The 25,635-nt window shown below is 40.6% G+C and overlaps 1 protein-coding gene across 4 annotated transcripts in view; it reads right to left on the bottom strand.

Moving 5' to 3' along the window:
* Nucleotides 1-1,264: 1,264 nt before the first annotated feature.
* nphp4 (nephronophthisis 4) overlaps nucleotides 1,265-25,635 on the bottom strand; it is a 175,332-nt gene continuing 150,961 nt past the window's right edge. For all 4 annotated transcript variants that reach the window (XM_082518730.1, XM_082518729.1, XM_082518728.1 and 1 more), the window contains 9 exons: nucleotides 20,493-20,682; nucleotides 19,732-19,815; nucleotides 12,987-13,143; nucleotides 12,375-12,445; nucleotides 11,479-11,564; nucleotides 9,808-9,979; nucleotides 7,275-7,454; nucleotides 4,601-4,744; nucleotides 1,265-1,569 (listed from right to left, as the gene is read on the bottom strand). In XM_082518730.1, the coding sequence (XP_082374856.1) occupies nucleotides 1,429-1,569; nucleotides 4,601-4,744; nucleotides 7,275-7,454; nucleotides 9,808-9,979; nucleotides 11,479-11,564; nucleotides 12,375-12,445; nucleotides 12,987-13,143; nucleotides 19,732-19,815; nucleotides 20,493-20,682 (1,225 nt within the window). In that variant the 3' untranslated portion in view covers nucleotides 1,265-1,428. The remainder of the gene's footprint in view (nucleotides 1,570-4,600; nucleotides 4,745-7,274; nucleotides 7,455-9,807; nucleotides 9,980-11,478; nucleotides 11,565-12,374; nucleotides 12,446-12,986; nucleotides 13,144-19,731; nucleotides 19,816-20,492; nucleotides 20,683-25,635) is intronic.

The raw sequence follows: 25,635 nt of genomic DNA, 5'->3' as shown, positions 1-25,635 counted from the left end.
AAGTCAGTGGTTCATTTATGGGGCAGATCAGACGGCCGGTCGCACGTTAGCCTCAGATGAACTTTTGAATGCATCGACACAGAATGGACTCAATTTCTAGTCTCTCAAAATTTCAGCATGAAACAGGAGGAACGTGTGCACCAGCCAGCACCTCGTCCGTATGGCATTTAGCTTTTGTATTAAGGCAAACTTTAATTAAATATAGGAACCCATCCATGTCGGTGGTTACACAGCCTTAAATGTGTATATTTGTAAGCTGTGACCATATTAACATGAAATGCATAATACACAAAGGATGTTTTTGGGTTTTTGTTTTTTTTTTTTGCTTTGAGAAGGTAAAGATGAAGTGCACTAGGCTTGGCTGCTGTCTTCGTTTTATTAGGCTTTGCCGCGCTGGTGAGGCTTACTTTGCAGCCTGCATTCTAATGAGAGAGAAAGCAAGGATGAAGGAAGTATGGAGGGGGGTGCAGAGGGTGGAGGGATTGTGTAACTCTGTTACATAACACAATATGCACAGCCTTCTCTCCGTCTCCGGTCCTCCTCTCTCTCTCTCTCTCTCTCTCTCTCTCCCTCTCAGCACCTCCAATAGAGAGAGACATGGCAGAACAAGCAGGAGGGAGAGCATGAAGGGTTTAAAAGGGTGCTGGTGTTAATGAGGGCGATGTGAAGAGATGTGCGCCTCGCTGGAAAATCATACTTCATTACGGCGCTGTTTCTAATAATGCCAGTGATGAGGAGAAGTTGTTTGGGAGGTGAGGGGACGAGGAGTGCAGACCCCCGGCTTGTCTTAGATTAAAACTCGGCCATCAAGTGGCATTCAAGTGGGTTTGCTGGGTAATTAAAGTCGATAAAATGTTATTGCTTTCACCCTCGGCCCACTTTCGGATGGCTGGGGTTGAACTGCCAGGCTTTTTGGATGAGGACAGCTCACTAGTGGGAATCAACCTTGACACCTTAATTGCAGATTGCATGCATTACTTTGCTGATTATGAAACAAAGCAAATTTACAACATCATTTACTACTTTTCAGGCTGCTTTGCACCCAGTTTATAGCTCCCAGTACTTTTAAGTTTAGTGCATAATTTAGCAAATAAAGCTTTTCTAGTCAGTTTTGTTTTGTTTTGTTTAGAAAGGAAGCTGGCGATTCTATTCAACATGTTTGATTCCTGCAACGTGACCTCATTTTATTGTAACAAATTTCATTCAGACTTCTTGGTCACGCAGTCCAGAATAAACCAGTTCGTATGAGAAGACTGAAAAACACTCAGTGTTGCAAAGTTTTATTTTCTTGAAGAATAATCTAATACAAAATGACAAAAGAGCCAGGAAAGTTTCAGTTTCTTTCACACTCTTAAAGTATATTACAAAGTACAGCATAGTCAACATTTCCACTGAAGCTTCTACTTGTTTTTTCAAACAACTTTCACTTCATGAATAGTTTACTTTCACACAGAACGTCTCCTCCGTCTTCTCCTCCAGGTTGTTCACGTAGACCAGGATGTCCACTGATCCGGGACTCTGGGTCGTGGCAAACCGCAGTCCGATGGTGTAACTCTCTCCCCCTCCAATCTGAACATAGTAAAAATAACACATAATTTTATTTAGATCTTTATCTTTTTTTTCTTATTAAAGCTGACCTGTCTGCCCATTCACACGTTTAATAATAAATCCATCATTTTTGTTTTGAACTGCATTGTTCACAAAGATCTGCCCCAAGATAAAAACCCTGAATAAATGGCAGTCACTGAGACCGATTTGGCAGCACGGTGTCTCAGTGGTTAGCACTGTTGCCTCACAGCAACTGACATGGCTTCCTGTGCTTGCTCTGGTTTCTCCCACGATCAAAAACATGCTGTTAATTCCATCGGTGTGCCCTGGACCATAGCTCTGGGTTTAACTAGCCGCTGGTCCCCAGGTGCTACGCTGTGGCCGCCTGCTGCTCCTAATGCTTAGGATGGGTTAAATGACTTTCCTGACAGGGATCAATAACACTGTCTGATGTTATCTGTTAACATTATTAGAGCTGTAAACCAGTTATAGATGTGACTCCCTTTTTCTAGACTAGATCATTTACACTAGATTAACCATATATACTTCACTGTGCTCATGTAGCCACGGTAACAGAGCCAGACTTCTGAATGTAAACCCCCACTCATTCTTCTGAGATGAAGACAATGCCTCAGAGTGAAAAAATACGTATCCTACAACACATTTAAAAAACTGAAACCAATATATACCAAAGGTGACATCTCACAATACAATATTATCACAATACTTCACTCACAATATATATTATTGCAATATACTGCAATAATATATATTGTGAGTTACTGATAGTACAACAAATAGTTGTAAGAAATTGTTGAAAATCACATATCTGTTGCTGTCTACATAGACAGAAATTCACATTTAACATAATTCTATTTACTTATTACGTCAGCAACCGTTCTATATGAATATAACCAGATTATTACCAGCTGGCAGCCAGTTGAAATGAATCCCCTCAATTCAGACTGATGGCAACATGTTTGGAAACCTGAGCATTTATAAATGAGACAGCAATTATTTGCAAACCTTCAACAATCTCTCTGAGAGTGACTGCAGCCAGCCCAGGTCAGACTGCGACTGTTTGCAGAAAGGTCACCTCCTATCAGGTGACCCAGGTATCGCCTTGTGATTAATCTTAGGCTCTAGGCAACATTTAGACACCAGAAGTTGTTCAGCTGTTTTTTATGCTTTAACTTCTTTAATACAATTTATTTGGTATCTGTGTATCAATACAACGTTGCAATGCACAATATTGTGATACTGTTCTGTATTGATTGTTCCCTTACCTCCTAAGATATACAGAGAACCTACTTTACAAATTAAATACAACTGCCATGCAAAAATAGTGAGCTCTGGTTCTTTCACATGGAAATACCCATCTAAGTGTTTAATCGCATGTTTTGTGACTCCGGTGACCTCATTTCAGTATCCAATTAGTTTCCTTCTTCCATGCAGTAATTAGATAATAAACAGAGTGTATTTCAGTTAGATTTGAAGGTATTTTACTGATCTGACTCAAAAATAAAAACATTTCTCAGGACAAAAATGACCCATATATGGAGCAAATGGTTATCCACACTGTTTTAATGCTTATCATCGCTGTGGGCATCTCCTTTTCAGGCATGTCTAAAACACAATTATTAAATGAGGAAGCACCAGTTGTTCTAACCTCCTGACTGCCTCTGTGGAAAGTCTAGTATTAGAATTTTTTATTTGTATGTTGTGATTGTTTTTCTGTTCAGGCATCACAGTGAGGTAGATCTTTAACAGGTGTTTTTTTGTTACTTTCTCACTACTGTAGATTGACCAGAAATATTTCCTTCTACTCTCTGTAATAGCCAACAACAGAAATATGGGTCAATTTAAGGGATTTATGCTGTAATCTTTCCCACAAGCATGGCAGTATTGATCTCTGCTTCGCCTTTCCTCCTGACAGCTGGTTTTATCACAGTGAGGTAGTTATGTCAAAAAAGAGAAAAGTGTCTCCACATTTGCCTAATGCCACAGGCATGGTAAATTCTTTATAAGACACCTGGAGCTTCACTGACAAGATGGAAAAAACAATGGGCTGTTTTTCACTTGGCTCACCCTCCCTGTCTAATTGATGCAGTGTCTTCTGGCCAACAACAATGAGACTCTTTAATAGTTTATGTGAAAACAGGCTCCCCTCGCCTCTCATTCATTTATTTCTTAATTTAAAATGATAGTTTCTCATTTGTTTTAGCATTTTATCACACCTCACTAAATTAAAGGCAATGTCAGCAGTGTTTCATGTCTGAATGTGAGCAAATCAGCTTTTAGAGACACTGAGGCTGACCGCACAATAATAAAACAGCAGCACTAATGACTTTGTAATATTCTTTGCATTCAGTTCTGAAAGCCGACAAGGAAGCCATTTACGGAGGAATGAGCAGTCAACATAAAAGACTAGAAATTATTGATGTCTTGTACTCACCTGTCAGGATGACAAGAAAGTCAACAGTATTGCTTTGTATATTCACGACTCATACACTCATATTTTCTACAATAAGCCTTTTGGTCAAAACAGTAGCGTTGTTATGCCATAACCCATTTATAATTTTGACTGGGAGGGCATGAAAGCTGATGACAGGGCCTGATACCAGGCTAAAATCTCCAGAAGAAACTTGGGGAAAAAGATCCAGTACAATAATATCTAACCGCTTGCCTCCTACATGGCAGCTCCATCATATCGGCTGTAGATGAAATCTCCATCAGAATGTCAGAAGACTTAACTGCTTAGACACACAGGAAGCACTTTAGCCTAGTTTTTTTCTAAAATCTGTCAAAAAGAGTTTCGTTTTAGTCAAAGTGTGTCAGATTATACGTGGTCAGTAGCACCGCTGGTTAAAGCTAATGTTATTGACATCAGTTACACCATCATAGCAACATATGTACCATTACTCCGTGAAACAAAACTATCTGAGCAGCTTTTGTTAAGGAGGAGGGTTCTTTCCTTCTAGTCACTAATTAAAGTATTGATTTTACTCTTAATGGGGGTATGAGACGTGGACGGCCTCCAGTCTCATTTTACCTGGAATTTATCCTCTTTGAACTGGAGCAGATCTGGATGGTCAGAGCGAAGCAGGAATGTACGGCTGCTGGTGTACGGATTGGTGTAGGTGATTTTTCTGGAACTGCCACGTCCACCGCCAACTGGAACGCATACTTCAAAAGCCTGCAAATACACACACACACACACACACACACACACACACACACACACACACACACACACACACACACACACACACACACGTGTTATAGCATCAAACCTTCTTGGGCACAGAGGAATGAGGGAGGGATTGAAATGTCTGAAAACAAGAGCTGAGAAAACTGCAGGATTCATCCAAGTGCACCAGATGATTTGATGAAGTATCCAACAAAAGGAAGCCCATGGCTGCCTACAGTGAAACTGCAAGAGTAAATGAACTTGAACAGTTTGTAAGTGTGATCTGAATGTGATTTGATACTTCAAAGTAATGGTACAAAGCTGGCAGGATAAGCTGGCTGCCTGTGAACTGGTGTAATGAGCATTTGTACAGCGGCCACAGTGGATGGATCCGCATGTTTCATTTGGCACAGATTTTACACCTGGTGCTTCCCTCACTTTTATCCAGTCTTGGTACTGGCACTAAGAGTACGCTAGCCTATGACCCCTTAAAGCTGGGTTTGTGTTCCTGCCAATCTCAAACCAGGGGTCTTTTGCATTTAATGCAAATGTGTTAACCACTACACTACCACTACCACTAATGAGCATCTGTAAAGGGATGTCCACTGAAAGAAATACTTTCCTACAGTGTTTGGCATACACCTGACAGCAAGAAGATCCTGGATTTGAATTCAACAACTGTCTGGTGGCTTTCTATGCCGAATTTTCATGTTTTTTCTGTGCCTACATGGGTCCTCTCCATGTACCCCAGCTTCCACCCACAGGTCATGCTCATTTGCTTAACTGTCAATTCTAAATTGGCTATAAGTGTAAACGTGAGTCTGTCTCTCTGTGTTAGCCCTGCAATAGACTGGCAACCAGTCCAGGTTGTGCCCTCCCTCTCACTCTTTGACAGCTGGGAATCCAACCTAGATAGGTCACCACACAGGGAAGACATGCAGCCATCCTATGGCCAAGACTGGCTTCAGATGCTTATTTCATGGTTTTAAAGTAATGTTTGGCAATCCCTGACTTAAAGCAAGATAACTTTATGCAATGTGAGATGATAAATAACCACTGCAATACCCTTTAAGCATTACATTTTCTTTGTTTTGTTGTCAGAGAAAATGTGATTGTTGTCAATCACTTGATTGTTTAGCATTTTAGGAGAAGCGGATATTTGATCAACTTAAATTGATTTCATTTGATTAAATGTATATTTCTGCTGTGTAGTGCATAAGAAATATGTTCTGTACACAACAGGCAAAAGAAGAATTTAGTACTTTACCTATAATGCATAAAGCATAATCCAGTCAGCCAGTTAGGTACACAGTCAATTGATTAGACATTTGATTGAGAAAGGCAGAGAAGAGCATTATTAAAGACAATTGGATCTAAGCACTGGTCTGCTGCTCTTTATAAAGGGATTGGGAATGTTGAGCTGGCCTTGGGAAGTACCCGGATGATTCAAGTATTGAATCTGTTACAAATACAAGTACTATAAAAATGAAATCATGATGTCAAATCTTCTGTCTTCCTCTTAAATATTTTTTTTATTTCATACACTGATATCCTTCAAACGCATGTCCAGAATCCTTCAGAGCCAAAGCCAGTTTGCTGGTAGATTGTGGTGTGTTAGGTTAGTAATGGTTACCCCTGCTGGAAAGCTGCAGATGATAGCTGGTAATCTTCTTTCCGCATAGGCAGTATTACTCCCAGTGTTATGTAAAATTGGGGGTTCCCTTTTAAATCACTAGAGCTTCACAAAGTGATGATAAAATGAGAGGCAACCATAATGCAGTTTATTAACGCAACACTGTTGCATAAGGAACACATTTGAAAGGCAAATTTAGGTCATTGACTAAATGCACACAGTGCTCACAATGCTAATGTTACGAGTACAGAGCAGGAGAGTCCAAAGAGTTGGAAAATCCCAAATCCCAAAAAGGTTGATAATGAAATATACTCTACAACACTGGTGAGACAAAACTAGGTGGCACAAACACTTTTATTGTATTGATATTGTGGTAGATTATTGCCGTACAAGTTACCAAGCTAGGCAGCTAGCTGCTTGGTAGACACTGTCCTGCTTTTCGAAAAAGATGAATGACTGAGCTCCTGTAGGTGCCTGGGAAGGGTTAGCATGTTACCTTTAAGCAGAATCAAGCTTCTAGCTTTAGCTAGTGCTTTTTTCAGAGAAATGCTTTTTGTTATTTAACCAACAGCAGTGCAAAAATGATTAAAACATTGTCCTTTAATGACTGGGAGGGGGAGCGCTCAAGTTCAAGGGAGACCTTTAATTAACACATCAACCACATTTGCAGCAGAGCGGTGTCATGAGCAGGTCTGCAAATCTGACGCTTTCGTGCTGTAGTGTTTGGCTTTCAAACAGACACCTGGAACTGTATTTAACACACTGTTCTGCTGCTGCTGCTGCTGCTGACACAGTGAAGAAAAGGGTAAAAACCCGGGTTGCCAAATGTGCCCCACTGGATAATGATGGCCGATACCCATATGAGGAAACGATAAAAACACAAGATTTTTTTTAGGGTCCTACCTTGGACAGCACAGGACGGTGAACATTGAGACAGAGCAGCCACGCGGTGACCAGCCGCTGCTGCTCCACATCTACCGCGTTCACGTACAGAAAGCGGCTGCCAGCCTGCCATGGCTGCACCTTCAGCTGGAGCTCCTGCACTGCTGCAGGAGGCAAAACAAACACACCCGCTGGGTCCACCTAAAAAGAAGGCAAAGGCCATTAAAGTTTATTGGGTTTGGCAAGTGGACTGAGAAATGTGTCGACCAAGTGACAAAAAGAATGTGACAGTGTTCAAAGAGAAGAGATACATTTAATAAGAAATGGAAGAGGGACAGAATTAATGGAAAAGATGCTTAACAGAGTCAGAGGAAGGTAAAGGAAGTGTGCAGATTAAAGGAGAGTGGGTGAGAGAAAGGGTGAATGAGGTTCAATAAAAAAAGGGGGGAGGCAGACAATGAAATGAGAGAAGTAGAGGCAGGAAAGTGACAGAAATAAGAATGTGGGAATGAGATTTACTGTGCAGCTCCTTTTCAATCTGTTGAGAAAAGCAAAGCTATTCACTGACGCTGAGCTTTATCCTGCTTTATAGAACTCCTCCAATGCATTCCACTGTGAGCTAACCTGCCGCGAGTCAGATCAAAGCAGCTGCTCATGCGTACGCCGAAATCTTTAAAAATACATCTGTCGCTTTTTCAGCCAGTACCCTATTTCTAAAGGTAAAACATGTTTGGGTCATACTGTATGCACCCGTGGTGGTTGTGACAGTCTATCACTTCTCTTTTTTTCTCCATGAATGCTATAAAATGCCCTTTTATTCCAACTCTGAGGAAGAAGTATTGTCATGCTCCCTCTACTCTTGTACTCAGTTATGAATAAGAAACAATCTATTAAAAATAGAGGGCAATGTGACACTCCTGGAGCATATTTTCACATGTTCAGAGTGCATAAAAGCCACTGCTAATTTTTTTCAAATTGTATCAAACTGGGTCCCGACATGATCTGGCATGAAGACAGGAAGTAACGAGGGAACCTAATAAAATGAAATGAAACCCCATAAAAAGACCTATTATGCTGTCAATCTGCATTTGCATGTTCTTGACAATGATTCAAATCTTAAACTGGAGGTATTATAAGGGAAGGAATTGCTTCCATTTTTTTTCCTTTTGCTGCTAAGAGAACAATTTGCATTAAATCACTTTAGATGAGCAACTTCAAAATTGCTCACGATAAAAAGATCATTTGTCAAGAATAAATCCCTCAACATTTTTTTTTAGATAAGTGAGATTTATGCATTTTTTTTGTCCTGTATGTTGAGTGTCGTCTGCATCAGTCGGATTTTGTCCAATTGAAAAAGAACACAATACAGTAAAAGCCTAATTTTAGTTCGAACATGCCACTTTCACATATAAAAAATGCATCCAGACCCAAGCACCCTTGATGACTAAGATGCTGCTCCAGTCTCTGAACCACAAGCTAATGTTAAGTGGCGGGGGAAACAGAGAGTAACAGGACAGGGAATGTGTACGGGTGGTAGAGAGGGTGTAACGCATAGTTCATCACCACAGACTACTACTGCTGGTTGCATGCTCTTGATCTCTTTTCAACTTGACTCAAAACAAGAATTATATATTCAGCTGAAGTGCTATGAACGCTGGATTAAATAACTAGATTCCTGGGACTCATAAAGAATTGAACGGAGCTCTCCACTAGAGGTCTTCGTGGGTCTAAAACCAAAACCGGACCGATGGAACTAAATGAGCCCAATGTGCAAAAATTAATTTTAAACATTAAGTGCAACAGGATCCTAAAGGGACCCACATAAAGCCTAAGGGAAGCAAGACCTCATCCAAAATCCAGTTGACTAACAGAGAGTCAGAACAACATCAGCAGGAGCACGATGCTCCAGCACTTAAAGGGCAGCTGTCATCCAAAAAAGCAAAAATACATGTTATTTTTCTTTCACTTCACACATCTGCCACAAAGCAACAATTTTCTACTGCAATGGTTGTGATGCACACAAGATCTGAGCTACAGAAGAGGGTCAGTTTGGCTATGTCTATTAGACAAGTGGATCCAAGTGGCACAAAGAAGCTTTACCGACCTGCTTTTTTTTTTTTTTAAATGTGTTGTTACTACATTATTTTTTTGTAACGGACAGCCAATCAGAAGAAAGGCGACTTAAACTAAAGGGGATGGGAGCTAAAACAGCTTGTTTCAGAGAGAAAATGAACACAGGGGTTGCACCAAGGCCAGGTATAGAGTAAATACAAAGTCTTTTGAGGAGTGAATCATTCAAAGGTGCTTTAGTAGAATCTAAGAATAAAAATGTGCAGTGTGAAATGAGCATAAAAAGCCCACTTTAAAACATTTTTCTTCACTTTTTTTTTTTTTAATCTCAGGTTAATAAAATAATGACTTCACTAGAAGACATGTGAGTTGATTTTAGTTTTGATGAATCTTTAAATCTTGATAGAGGCCTGAATCCCACGCTGCAGAGAACATGTGCACATTGTTTACTATTTCAAAATAGTGCGTTTAGTGACAATCGTACCTCAATCTCGCCGGGGTGTGATGAGAAACACTTGACCTTACGGATAGCCTGCGTTCCCCTCAGAACGAGTGACTGACAGCTCCGCTGGCCAGTCACACAGCTGACGTCCACACGCTCCAGGAAGTGCACGTAAATCTGCCAGATCTGGGAGGGCGCTGCCATCCACTTATCACTACAGAGGAAAAACATCATCAAGAACAATTAAACTAAGGCCCCCTGGAGATGCAGCCGGTGCAGCACGGGGTAAGAGATGAGGAGGGCTGATCTACGGCTGTGCTAGCATTTTAATAAGCAGAGCCATCAACATCATCCTCACACTGCTGAGATGAAAGGAATTCAGTCTCAGTGGCCCTAGCTGACTCAGAGTGGGAGGCGATGCAGTCACCTACTCAGGTCTGCTCTGAGACAACAGCTCTCATAAAGTGTTTGTGGTTATTTGGAATAGGATTCAAGTGATATGGGGTTTTGAGGGCAAACACGTCATCTGGAGGGTTGAAGCTAAAATATTTTCACAGTGATATCGTCAGATATTTTTTTTAAATGTTAGAAATCAAATCCAGATCAAATTCACAAATGTATTTGCGTGTAATTTGCTGGTAATCGGGTTGGCTGCTCGACACTTGGGTGAAAAATTAAAAAAATGCTCAACCACTAATGCAAGGGGGCCAAATGACTGTGTTACAGCACTTGGGACTGGTTTATACTGCAGTATTAGAGGACAGTATTAGACATGAAATGAAGAAGCAATGTGTCTTCTGCAATATATTTTATTAGTAAAATAAATTAGCTATACAGTATGTGCTCTTCTTGATGGAAGCACGTTGTAATATAAAGATTCTAAACCACAGATGTCAAACTAATCTTACATCGAGGGCCACACACGGCCTACTTTGATCTTAAGTGGGCCGGACGAATGAGCCTTTGTGTCAGCAAAAAGACGTTTAACTACACATTTAATCCCTGAGATATCTTATCATAAGACAACAAAGTGCAGGTTCTGGTAGCTAATGTTTTCTCAATGAACCAAAAATATAATGTTTCATTTCTGCCATTTAATTGTTTATACTGTATATTACTTTATGCACGGCTGAAAGGGTTGTCTTTATCAGCTGGAAAAATTTTCCAAAGCTGTCCAGAGGATCAGATTGGAGTCTTTGCTGAGCCAATTCTGGCCCCTGGTCCTTATGTTTGACACTCCTGTTCTAAACATAACCATTAGTACCATTAGTAGTGCTATGCACATATCTGTGGTTAGGATTGTATATTGTGTGAAAGAGTGCATGTGAATGAGCATATGCATGATGCAATCCATCATTTCCACTAAGTGACAGAGGAAAATGAGGAAAACAATGAAATCATGTGAAACGAGGCAAAATGCTTTTATATTCATGTCCTCAGAGTTAAACGACAGCTCTCTGATATTTAATAGAAAACAAGTATTTGTATATCACATTAAAAACAAGGTGTACATAATCCTGATGGAGATTAGGCAAACTGGACGATGGACTGTGGAACTGCAGGCAGCCAGAGCATGAAACCTCAGTCTGATTAGTTAATTGATTCAAGCCTGCATGAACAATTTAATTATTGCAAAGATGAATGCTTCTTCAGGCTAAGCTCTGTGCGTGTGTGTGTGTGTGTGTGTGTGTCTGGCCAGTAAATAATACATACGTGAAAACCATTACAAAGAACATTTTTATGTGTGGACTGGGACTCCCTGGCACTTTCAAGTACACATCTTGAGGCTCTCCTGGTGCCTACAGACAGAAACAGATAAAAGGTGGAAGAGTAGAGGGGGAAAAGAGGCAAAAATAAAAAAGACCCCACATTGGCACTACAATAGTGTAAAGGCACGACACAAGGGCAAGCCTTTTCTTCTATCAAAAGAGCTTGTAATCTATCAAAAATGAGCTAGAGTTCTGTCCTGATTACGTTTTGTAAAAAAGAGACAAACATGTCAGAAGGAAGCTCAAAGAATTACACTTTATGTTGAATCCAATCCTTCAAACAGAACTGGCTGATGATGGTTTTGTGACATTTTGAGATGAGATGATGAGATGAGATGGCCTTTATCCTCACACTGTCAGTATGCAGTAGCTTGATTTGTTGAAGTCTCTGAGATAATGATGCAGACATATGTTTGCCTTTGACCTGCTTATTTTCCAATGTGTAAATATTAGATTGTATACCTATAGGATACTTACCTTGTAGTGTCCTGTGTTAGCACTTAACAATATTTACCTGAGGATTACATGACAACCTAATAAGAGGTTGTTGTTGTTTGTGTGTGTCTTTATGGTTTCACTCCAATTCAGTGATGTCAGTTTGATGTGATTGCTGTGAATGAAGCCATTAAAGGAGCAAGCACGCTCACTTTAATGGCTCTTAAAAAGAAGTTTGGCTGGCTGTTTATCTATGGTCACACTCAGGGAGGACAACACACAAAGAGACCAGTGCAGCTAGAATAAAGTGCTTTCCCTTCCAAACAGTTATCAGTTCAGTAATTAACCCTGTTAATATTTGTATGTTAATTGCAGAAGGAATTAAATCCAATGTCATTCACTCACCAGCATCCTTGTTTGGCAGATGATGTTAGGGTCACTGCAGCGGACAGAAACATGAGCATCTGGGTTGATAGCTGGTTTTCCCAACAAGAGGCAGGAAAAAACAAATATAAGATCAATTTACTATTTACTATAAATTGTTTTTATTATAGTTCAGAACATCAAGCCAGTCATAAAAGCCAATCAAACATTTTCTTGATTTTAAACTTTTATTTCTTGCTTTTCATTTCCTGCTCTGCATCCAGATATTTCTCTCTTCTTATTACCCTTTTTGTTGACAGAAACTGCACTGATATTGAAAAGTTGTTTCTGTTGATATTTAGTAAAAACATAATAAAGTGAAGGCAGAATACATTACTCATTCCCATTTCCCACATAAGCTGTCAAAATTGTTTTCGCCTTGTGCGTGTGAACATGTGATTCACATTTATGCTCACACAGGAGAGTAAGTCAGTATGAGAACTGAATGTATATTTTAATCTTCATTTGATATATTGATTAAAACTGGAATATATGCAAACGACTAATTTAAGCACAGTTCAGAAAGCAAGAAATATGAGTTGAAGGATGAGGAATACTTGGCTCATGGGGGATAGCCAGGGTAATCTGTACAACCTGCAGGGTCGTGCCAGACTGGCAGGCGGATGGCCTTTTTAAGGAAACAGAGCTCGGGGTGGTAAAGTCGGAAAGTCTGGTCAACGACATGGGGCGTTGGCTCCACATTCACTTGGCAGATGGCCATTGGCTTTCCATCTTCTGCTTTGAAAGTAACCTGTGGAGATAAAGTGAAAATTCAGCATTATTAGCAGCATGTCACTTCCTCACCTGATAGTCTGATATTCAGTGCATTAAAACAGGTTTTGCATCATAAGGTAGTTTAAGATTCATTAGAAGCTTCAAGTTACTACCTCGCATTGCAAATACATTACATGCACGGTAAGTTGTGCAGTATGACCAGAGGGGTTTCTGGAAATTTAAAGAAGGTATCCAGTACTGGAAACAAAAAAAAACTACACGTAGAAAAACTTTGGTAAAACAAATCTGTGTAGCAGGAATACATATCTTTCATCTATCGCGTTCTAGTGTTTAGAGGTAAATCTAAAAGTAAACAACTGAAGTTTTGGAAAGTTCACTAGTAGTTGTGTAAGTCAAAGTTAACCAGGCTACAGCAAATACTTTCAACATAATCATTTTCTCTTCCAAACAAGATTAGTTAAATAGACTGATTTAAAACCTCTAGGGCTCCTGCGCTGCCAGATTTCTTACTGGAATTAATAGCCAGGTCGTGTATACTAGGTAGTAACAGCACAAACTGGTTTCATTAGTTCAACAGGGCTTTTTCCTCCTGATTTCTCTCTGTGTGCCATGTTTTCTTCCTGAAGCAGTTCATTTCTAAACAACATATACAGGCATTTTAAAAACAGCCTTGGGGAAACTTTATATTAAAATTCACCAGAGAGTATTATGATGATGGAGAAAGCTGTACACTAGAATATAAAAAGTTGCTTGCAATCTGACTGCTAAAACCCCCACAGACTGACTGAATGTGCTTTGAAGATTGCTGCATTAACATAGCCCCCAGGAGTTGTTTGAATCAACACAAATGTGTTCATACACATGTAGTCATTCTGCACGGTTATATATGATAACTGGCACATACATCAGAGCGGCATATGAAAACACACTGGAATTGCTCATTCCTGCTCACAAAGCGTCATATTTTAGGAAAACTAGTGTGTGCTGCTGTGACTTCACTGTCGGAGACAGTTTCTGCTACAGCTGCCGGACCACAAACTGTAGGTCTGATAATCCAACCATCTATTCTCTTAACCACTTATCCAATTCAGAGACAGTGGAGTCATATGACAAGAGGAGGGTACAGTCTTTGTATTTGTCACACTTAAGTGTTTCATATCATCAAACAATAATATCAGACAAAGATAACCTGAATAAATGCAAAATTCAGTTTTAAAGGATGATGTCATTTATTAAGAGAAAAAAAGTTATCCAACCCTACCTGGCCCTTTGTGAAAAGGTAATTGCCCATAAACCTAATAAGTGGTTCTTGGCAGGAAGAACTGCAATCGAACATTTATGATAACCGGTAATGAGTCTTTCACATCTCTGTGGAGGAATTTTGGCCCAACTCTTCTTTGCAGAATTGTTTTAATTCAGCCACGTTGAAGGATTTTCAAGCATGAACAGCCTGTTTAAGAACATTCAAAAACACTTCAATCTGATTTTAATCAGGACTACGCCACTTAAAAACCTTCATTTTAGTTTTTTAGGTCCAATCAGAGGTGGACTTGTATACTTGAGCTGCAGGGCATGAACAGAGAGCAGAGAGCAAAATTCATGGTTCCATCAATTACAACAAGGCGTCCTGAAGCAGCAAAGCAGGTCCAGCCCATCACACTACCACCACCATGTTTGACTGTTGGTATGGCATTTCTTTTGTGCTCTTTTTATGAAATTCTGTGTTAGTTTTTTGCCAGATGTAATGATGTGCAAACCTTCCAAAAGTTCAGCTTTTGTCTGATTACTCTATTAGTTCCCAAAAGTCTTGGAGATCATCAAGATTTTCTTTTCGGTCAGCAGTTTTCACCTTTAACTCTTCCATGGAAGCCATTTTTGCACAGTCTCTTTCTTATTGTTGAATCATGAACTCTATCTTAACTGAGAAAAATGAGGTCTACTGCTCTTTAGATGTTGTTCTTGGTTATTTTGTGACCTCCTGGATGAGCTGTAGATGAGCTCTTGAGGAAAAGGAAGATTTACCACTGCTCTGAGTTACAGTATCTCTATCTGTGGCTAATGGCTCTCACCGTGGATCACCGGAGTCCCATAATGTCTGTCATTGACATCTATCAGATCTATCAGTCTATCTGATAGACTGATAGATCTGATAGATTTGTCGACTTTGTTGCAAAGATTTCCATTTCTGAAAGGTTATAAACCATCCTGATATTTTTAGCCAACCTCTACCACAAAATAAGGTCAGTTGATTGAAAGAACTTGAATAGCACAAGCCAAATATTTTGATCAATAACTGTTAAGTGATTACTGAATTCAGTCACAATAATGTGTTACATTCTGCTGAAGCAACGTGACGCCGCTTTTAGATCCGGTGATGGTATGCAGTACAGTGCAGCCAGATCTCAGTTGAAAAGAGGCATCAGAGAGGCCAAGGCAGCGTACAAGAGAAGGATCGAAGACCACTTCACCACCAACAACTCACGACAGGTATGGCAGGGAGTTCAGCACTTAACCAACTACAAACCTGGCAATACCACGTTGACTGAGGGTAACGCGGAGCTTGCAGAGGAGCTGAACCACTTCTTCGCACGCTTTGAGGTGAAGGGACCAGAGGCAGCAGCAGCAAAAACATCGGACAGCAGCAGCCCAAGCCTCATAGTGCAGGAATATGAGGTGAGGCGCACACTGAGGGCAGTGAACCCCAGGAAGGCCACCGGACCAGATGGGGTAACCGCAAAGGTCCTAAAAGAGTGTGCAGACCAGCTGGCTGGGGTCTTCACTAAGATCTTCAACACTTCACTGTCCCAGTCCTGCATCCCGCCGTGCCTAAAGTCAGCCACAATTGTCCCACTGCCAAAGCGTACTAACATTAGCAGCCTCAACGACTACCGACCAGTTGCTCTAACACCTGTTATAATGAAGTGCTTTGAGAAACTGGTCCGACGTCACATCATGTCCTGCTTGCCACCCACACTCGACCCAGATCAACTGAAGATGCCATTGCTACAACGCTCCACACCACCATCTCTCACCTGGAAGTGCAGGGCCGTTACGCCAGGCTGCTCTTTGTTGACTTTAGCTCTGCTTTCAATACGATACTCCTGGACAGACTAATAGATAAACTGCTGGAAATTGGACTTCCTTCCACCACCTGCCGCTGGATCAGAGACTTCCTCTCAGACCGTGTACAGAGAGTTAGAGTGGGGCCTCATCTTTCCTCAGCCCTCAGCCTCAACACCGGCTCTCCACAAGGCTGTGTACTGAGTCCCCTACTGTACACTCTGTACACACATGACTGTGTTAGTTCCCACCCAGACAACACAGTCATCAAGTTTGCAGATGATACCACTGTGGTGGGGCTCATCTCAGGGGGAGATGAGACTGCATACAGAGCTGAAGTTCAGAGGCTGTCAGATTGGTGTGCAGACAACAACCTGGACCTCAATACCACCAAAACAAAAGAACTGGTAGTTGACTTCAGAAGGAGGAAGTCCGAGCTGCAGCCTGTCAGCATCAACGGGGAGTGCGTGGAAAGGGTCTCCAGTTTCAAGTTTCTGGGTGTGCACATAGACACAGACCTCCAATGGAGCTCTAACACCTCTGCGGTCTTAAAGAAGGCCCAACAGCGTCTCCACTTTCTGAGAATCCTCAGAAAAATGGACCTGAAGAAGGAGCTGCTGACCGTCTTCTACCGCTGCTCCATTGAAAGTGTGCTGACATATTGCATCGGTGTGTGGTTCTCCAGCTGCACCACAGCACACCGAAAGGCACTCCAGAGGGTCATCAACATGGCCCAAAAAATCATTGGACATCCTCTTCCCTCCCTGAAGGACCTGTACAGCACTCGCTGTCTCAAGAGGGCACGCAGCATCCTACGGGACTGCACACACCCAGGACACCGGGTGTTTAAGCTGCTGCCGTCTGGCAGGAGGTTCAGGCTGCTGAGGTCCCGAACAAATAGACTCAAGGACAGCTTTTACAACAGGGCAATAGCCCTGATCAATGTAAATAGCTGACCTGACTGGATACCTCCCTGGACTTTTTAGGGGGAGGTAACAATGTTTAAAACGATAACAATAATATTTATATTTATAACAAGGTGCAATAATAATTAATGTGCAATAATAACAGTGTGCAATACACATACACTTATTCTTCTTTTTTATACTAAGTTAATATACTGTGTTGTGTTGTTTGTTACGTTGTGATGTGTCATATCGTGTCGTGTTGTGTTATATGTAGTGCCGACGTAGGACAGTTTTTCCAATTTCATTGTACTACTGTACTATGTATGACTGTGCAATGACAATAAAGAGTTATCTTATCTTATCTTATCTTATCTTATCTTATCTAATGCATCACCCCAGGTAACAACTAAAAACTTTTAAAAAATGGTTTCTGTCCCACCTCCTGCATTCCCACCTGCTGTGCTAGAATTAAAAAAAAGATTACAAAATAAATAAATAAATAAAGGAACACTACAGCAACTGATTAAAACAGACTCAAATTTCAGCCACGAGGAATGCCCTACACTCTGAAGTTAACTTCCCACAATCTGGTCATTAAACACACAGCAGCTGTCCAAATCGTTGATGCGTCAGATTTGCAGGCTAATGCTGACCTACAAGAGCGGCCCATATCTGGCTCTGGTGATGTGTGCTGACTGACAGCCGTGCCAAAGCTGGCATCCTGACAGCGCTGCTGTTGGGACTTGTCAGTTTTAGCGGGACACAGATTTGATCCAGACCCGACCTCTTTGACCTCCTGACAGGATTTTTGCTCAGAGCAGCAGTGCTGACACCGGCACACAATACGCACAAACTGCAGGCAGACACACACACGCACGCTTGGCATACTGGCAAATATTTCATCAGCTTGTGCAATGTGAGAGCTTCTGGGTACTGTACTCTACACCAACAACAGGATTATTGTAAGGTCCTGCAGGTTAGCGAGAGGTGATGAATATATTGTTTTTCAGCACATTCAGGCTACATTCCAATAACGTGAGATTTAAGCTCCAGTATTTAACAAGAAGCCTTAAGTTTCGTTTTAATGAATTCCATAAGAAACAGCATTTAATTTTAGTGACAACTGCAGCACAAAGAATATTCTTTCACGTGGTGATGTGGAGGACTTATCTATAGTACAGCCCAACAAGCCTGTTCACAGTGTTTCTCCCTCCTCTAACCGTCTTACATATTATAAACAGCTGAATAAGTTCTTAATACTGTCAAATAACTTCAGAGTAATACTGTATATGCATGGTTCATTTAAAGTAGATTAACCAGACGTGTCAAGCTGTCGTCTAGCCTGGGATAGTTTAACTCTCCACCCTGACATTTGCCAGTTGGAGAAGATAAACAATGTTCAGTAAGATAAAAGTGATTTTCAGCATATAATTTTGCTTGACAATCTTGTCTGGCTAGCGTAACTTTTTTAATAGTCGACACTTCAAAGTGTTCTTTGGGTCTGTGCTGTGACTGTGCAGGAAAGAATAGGAGAGGAGAGGAGGGAGGAGGCGGTGCACTGCCACTCCTCAGAGAGTTGTCTGGGAGTGCGGGTACAGTGGATGTTGTTAGACTTTGGGATCTAGCAGGAGGTTAACCCAACTAAACTGCAATCACAAGTAGAGAATAAGAAAAGTATGTCTTTGTGCCCCCTTTTCCCTGTTCATGCCCTATCGGCCCCCCTGGCTAAACTTTGCTAGATCCGCCCCTGCACAGTTACCAGCCATCAGCTAAGTAGAAAAAGATCGTGGTGTACAAAGTAATATTAAATAAATTCTAACAACAGATTATCAATCTTAAACGTGCTGCTGTTGGTCAGCCGCTGGTTTCCTCTTTCTGGCGCGAAGTGGGCGATAAACAAACAAGAGAGACGGACTGACAGAAAAGCCGATCAGCTGATCATTGATCAGTTTCATGATTGAAGTAGCAGCAGGAGAGGGAGGGAGAGAGAAGAGGCAGTCGCTCCATATATCGGTTGGCAAGCTTAACGCTGGAATGCTTCACAAACATTCAGAGATTACACACTTGCTTTACTTCTCTCTGGGATAACTTTGGGATGAAATGCCAGTTTGGTAGCGAGGCACCAAATGCTGAACCAGACAACAGATCTCGCATGCCACCGCCGCTCTATCACGTGACGCATACTGCTCGGTTATGAGCCGAGCTACGCCATGTCGCAAGTTATGTGAGCTGCTTTTTTGATATTTAGTGGATCGGATTACATTTTTTATTTCTCTCCGATATCCGATCCAGTAATTTAGGTCAGTATCGGACCGATACCGATACTTAATATCGGATCAGTACATCTCTAATCACAAGCTTTATAATATATGTCGCGTTTAAGGCACTTTCATCTTTCTCAGCTCACCTGAATCAAATGATCAGTTTATATAGCCAAATATGGGAAAAAGTGTAGATCTCAGTTCTAAAGCTTGCGTTACGGCAGAGAAACATTTACATTAAAGTGCAAAGTGAAGAGCAGATGCACTCTGCACTTTAAATTCAGCCTGAAGAAAAACAAATCAGGGACTGAGAGGCAAAAGACTTCAGATATATAATATAAAAATGGTTTAAAGCATAAGTAACACATTCTGTACCTTGATAGTTTTGGCAGCAATAATATTGGACAGATTCTTCTTGGCCACCTGGGAACCTCTGGCTGTAGCCTTCAGGCTTGGTCCCTGTGAGGATTTGATAAGAAGCCCACATTTGTAATCAAAAATGAACATCTACCCCAAAAAAAACATAGCAAAAGAGCACAAAGAAAAATTGCATTTGCACATCCAGTAAGAAAACTGTATACAATCACGATAAGCAGAATATAACCAAAGGGTTTAAAAACTACCTTCATCTAGAAGAAGATAAGAGCGCAGCCAATCTAAATGACATTTATTTTGAACTGTACTTCTGGCATCAAATTAACTACAAAGACTGGGTTGGCTTTATGTGTGTAAAACGTGCCCTTGAAATAGGTCGGCTTTGGTTACAGAAACCTTGAGGTGTACTGACATTTATACGACTGTTACATAAACTTTCATCATGCTCCACCTCTTACTCCCATTTTTTTTAAATGACATGAGATCAGTATATGAAAGAAGATTTTTTTATAGGTTCACACAAGTTACTTTGATCGTTCATTTGTAGTGATAAAAATGTGGTGACTGCTTCTTACTGTAAGACAAATCTAAACATTTAAAGGACTCAAGAAAAACAACTGATTAAAAAAAATATATCTAATTTTGTCTAACATCCTGCAGCCAGAAATAGTTACCAATCCAAGAATGTGGTTTTTCCTTACAGAGCAAGTTCACACTTTATAAAACATGCTGTGAGAGTGCACCTTTATTCTGCACCATACCTGAAGGGCCATGGTGTGGTCGCAGAGGAAGCTTTGGTATTTCAGGGGCACGTGGAGGCTCTCTTTGGGCCGGAGGTAAACCCTAGGACCTGGAGCACCCTGCTCCGAGTGGAACATGTTTTCCTCCAGCGGGGTAGGAGTTCTGGTTAGCGCTTTGAAGTAACGCCACTCCTCAGTGTTTGTGATGACACTGGATGAAAAGATTAAAGGCCACAATTGAAATGAAAGGAGGCTCTTACATATTTTTAAAGAGATCCATCAGGGGATCAAAGCTGGACTTGTTACGTGGACAAGATCCCTCATTGCAGAATACTACAGCGTTTATTACAAGCTATGATGAGATTGTGCCGAGAGGAATATAGAAGAATAAACCCTATGCTGAAGATTCAACTAAAATCAGGTGCAAAAAATTAATGTAGAGAAGAAGAAGCATTAAGTTGTCATTTGATTGTATATTTAGAGTCAACCGCCATCACTTTTTAAACTATTGTAATTATTGTATTTTTTAATTATTGAAGTAAATGTCTCATCTAGATAAAGCCGTCTTTTTCAAGAGTGGCCAGACCAAGCGATTGGAGAGCATTGTAACAACCACCCACAAATCCCACAGCACACAAGTGAAGCAATATCCAGTTCATAGAGATAGGAAGATCGAGGTCACAACAGTGACAGACCAAGAATACAAATTTTTCAATCCTTAAAAAAACTGACTTCAAGCCCCCAATAATACTCCACTCTGACAATTTTATGTCCTTCTGTAGATTATTCTAGGTGACAGGGGAAATATATTTATAGTGGAACTAATATGCTCATTTCCAGCTCCATAATTTTAGTCTTGGATTGAACAAGAATAGCTTTGCATGATTCATAGTTTCCCCCAGAAAAGCTAAATTTATCTAAAACCAGGCCCTGGGGCAGTCCTTCATTTTAACGACAATTTAGCTTTACCATTAAGATCACACTCCCTTTAAGCCAGATTTGTTCTGATTGGCTGCCCCTTGCAAACAGAAGGTCCAAACAGCACGCGGTTGGTTCAAGAGCTGTGTGCCTGAGATGACCATATTAGGCATATCTGCTCTCAGTGACGTATTACAGAGATAGAAATAATAATAAAAAAAAAATTCCTTAAACAGAGTGCTTAGATAAGTACGAAAACTTTGGGGAACAGAGCGTGCATGCATATATGCTAGCATAATGATCTGAGACTCGTTTCAAGGCAAAAGTAAAAAAGAGAGAGAAGAACCAAAGATCCTTTACATACTGACCGCACCTATTTGCATATAAATCCCACAGAGCACTAAACGTTCACCCCCCTTCACTTTCTGAGCTAAACAGAAAAAATAATACTGACCTCTCACACTTACAACCTGAATCTCGCAATGTAAATTTCACTGCAGTGCAAGTGACCAAAATTTCACGGCCAAGAGTTACACCGCTTGCACACAATTCGTTGCTTTTAATTATCAACAGTAGACAGGGGGGAAGGTGTACAGGGCTCAGTGAAAGTCTCCCTTCTACTCCTCAACAAATGGATTTCCAGGGAGAAAAGTCAGGCGCAGATAACACATTCCAACCAAGGGAGGTCTGCCTCTATGCTTTCCTCTTCCCTTGAATGCAAAAATTTCACACACAAATGCATAAAGAGGAGTGCTGGTTTAAACTTCAAAGGTTTCAAGCCACAGGCATGGAGAGGGAAATGTCTCTCAATAGGAGAGTGAGTTTATGAATTTTTCAGGGCCCCACCTCGCTAACATTAAGGAGAGATGCAACAGGCTATTCTATGAAAATTATTTGGCTATTCCCACCTGTGCACTTGAAATAAAGGATTTTGCCTCCGGCTCATCCCGGCAGTGTTTGTCCACCTGAGCCTCAAACAAAGACCACAGGCTGATAACGCCTTTAAAAAAAATAGAAAAATGGAATGAGGTAATGAGGAAAAACAGGTTGAGAGTAAAAAGGGAGAAGGAATAAAACGAAGTCGATAATTAAAAGGACAGCAGGAGAGAAGGGTCGAGAAAGCAGAGAGGAACATGGATAATGACAGCGTGAAAAGTAATGAGATAGAAAGCAGTTGGATGAAGCAGAATTCTTTCTGTCTCTGTTAGCCACCAGTCTTGGCTCACGCTGGGCTCTGTGAGGCCAAGTGTGAAAAGTAGCCATGAAAATGGATGGCAACAGGTAGCAAACCTTTCCTCCATGTCAAGAGGAGCCTCTGGGATTGAAACCACTGCAAACATCAAAGCCACAGCTAGCCTAGCCTGCCACTAAGTACTGTCCTTTCAAAGTCTGACGCTCAAATTTCAGTGAAAGGTTAAACTTGTTTTTTTCTTGTTTGCTCCTGCAGAACAAAGAGCTGACCCGGGGACCGGTTTACATTTTCAAGAAAGCTCCTTGTCAATTATTTGGCCACAATATAAACAAGGAAGTAGGTGCAGAGTAACTCCAGTGCAATGGACAAACTGCAATTCATAGAGTGCGGGAAAACACGGTCATTCAGGCCAGTGTTGTTGTTTTTGTACACCTCCTGTCCCTTTAAAGACACTAAAGAGAACTACTGTGAGTAATACTTAACCTCACAGTTAAGGAAAACTGTATTGGCTGTTATATACATTAAACAGTATATGGGTAAAAGATGAGGGCACCAATTCTTTGTAATTTGTCATCAAACTATATTTCATCCATGAAGCTTTCCTGTAGCATTTAAAGTTTGTGATTACTTCCAGCATCTGGTTCACCTTATATTAATGTGTCTTGTTTTTTATGTCCTAATTCCTGTGTATAGAAAGTGTATACAGTGTATACATTTGTGTTAGCCTATGACAGGCTGTTATTTGTACTGAAGACAAATCATACTAACACAATGAATGCAGCAATACTAACTATATAGATTACTTTCTAAGAACCGTCATCCTAAAAGAGCAGCTTGTGGGAAAGGTGTTTTTTTTGTGTGTGAACAAAGAGTTTAAGATCTGTCAAAGAAAACAAATTTATCAATCAGATTTCCGTTTCCAAATAACATTAAGGACAGAACTTGCAACAAAACTATGTGACAGTCCAGTATTTCCTGCAACATGTTAAAGAACACAAAAGACTGAAATGAACCCAGTTAATATTGATTTTATATAAATTTCCCTCTTGTGTCTGTGGAAACAGCATTCACATGTACATTACAATAATCCATATCACAGCGCTGCTTATCTATGATTAAATACCAGTTTTATAAAATGAAAATGTGTCATTAGCAGTGCCTTGCATAGTGCACTATGCATTTGTTTCATAAAAAGGGGCTGCAGGAAAAGCGCATCCAATGCTGGCGCTTGCTCGTTAATTTACACATTTCAGGGCTCTTGGTAGAGGTGACAGACGGTTTGGTGTAAAGTGTCACACCGTCTCATCAAGAAATGAAAAAACTAACAGAGTGCTAAGCCAGCAAGAGGACAGATGCAGGGATTGATGACTCTCAATTAGACCTGCTAGGCCCGGTGGCCGGGCTAATGCCATAATGAGTCATCCAGAGCGCACTGCAGCATTTGTTGATCAATGTGATATATCCTAATCCAAGCTCAGGCATGAGCAGAATCACTAACAAAAGACTCAAAGAGAGGGGATTAACTATGATGCTAACTGAAGGAAACAAACACCAGAATGGGTGATTCAGGAAACATCAGCCATAATGGCTGCTATGGGCAGATTAAAGAGGGTATTTAGCATCTCTCGAACATAATGTGTGCCTCTGTGTCAAGTGATTGTGCTGTGGAAGGAATAAAAATATTCTTTTTTCATGGCCAGACATGAAATTACGCAACATTGTTTGTTACACCCAGAAATATGGTGGTGTTCTGTGGTCTAGACATACACTAAAGTCAAAGCCAGTCCCCTTAATTAGAGATTGACTGAGATAGGATTTTTAAGACCAAATGAAGGTGTCATTCTAAACAGCATCATGGCAATGTAAAAATGCCACTGATGCAACAATTAGTAGTAAAATTCCTGTCCTTTTAACTTTAAACTTTCTTGATATTCCTCAGTCAGCTGTAACCATAACTGCAGGGCAAAGTGGAAGCATTCGAGACTAAAAACAGGACTCCTGTAATAGTAAAGTGCTGATTGTTGTTAAGATCTTATCTTATGTTAATGATTTCACAGCTATATTTAGAAATGATCTCAACATCTACCAAACATTTACCATAGAAACCAGTGGTGTGAATGATGTCACTGTTATCTTACTGTAACAAAGCAGATGATCGTCATGATTCTCTCATCCCCCATCCTCCAAGAATTACAAGTTACAGGTTATCCACTGCAGTATATATAACTATGTCAGTGCATCATAATACTGTAGATCTGTTGAAGTGACTGCACGTACTGTAGGTCAGACTTGTGCTGTGCTGAATGTAACTCAGGAGAACCTGTTGAGATTTGGGTGATTAGGGTGTGTAATTAGACATGAAGTCAACACATTCAAATACTGTCAGAGTTTTGGAAAGGAGAGGTTGAAAGGTGCTTACGTACATGAAAAACTGTGAAATGTTAAAACATAATGTAATGCACTACACTGAAAACTTTAGATTTTTAACTTTTTTGATAAAACAACTGAAATGTGGTCAGAAAAATGGGTTCTTTTTTCTCCGGCAGAACACAGACACTGGCAGAGATCATCATTATGTATAATTAGCAAATGTAGTAATGTGGAGACCTGGTCGATGTTAAGTTATGTAAAACAGAGCACCTGCGTGAGATTCACACAATAGGGTTGAAATTGCAAAAAGCAGAAAGGAGGGGTGGCAACAAGTGCCCAGCAAATTAAACACATAAGCATCTCAATAATGAAATTAATTATCTTTAATACATTTTAGGACAGTGCAGCAAACACTGTTAATATAATTATAATAACTTCCTCAGACTAAAGTGCCTGCAGTACCTCTGAAAGTAAAGAGTCAAGCCAAAAAGTCTTTATAATCATGCAATGCTCATCTTATTATCATTGCAATAATCACATCCCATGTCTTGTGCAAAAGACTGCCCATTATTTAATCTTGCTTATAATGAATAATCCAGCTAACCTTACTGATATATTACTGTGGCCAACAATGCAGCAACTGCTCCAAACTTCACCCCAAACCGGAAGCAACTGGATCAGGCT

The sequence above is a fragment of the Aulonocara stuartgranti genome (assembly GCF_965226115.1).
Source record: "Aulonocara stuartgranti genome assembly, chromosome: 20".
Classification (NCBI taxonomy): domain Eukaryota; kingdom Metazoa; phylum Chordata; class Actinopteri; order Cichliformes; family Cichlidae; genus Aulonocara; species Aulonocara stuartgranti.
The sequence above is the reverse complement of the archived record's forward strand: the minus strand, read 5'-3'. Positions and strand labels throughout refer to the sequence as shown.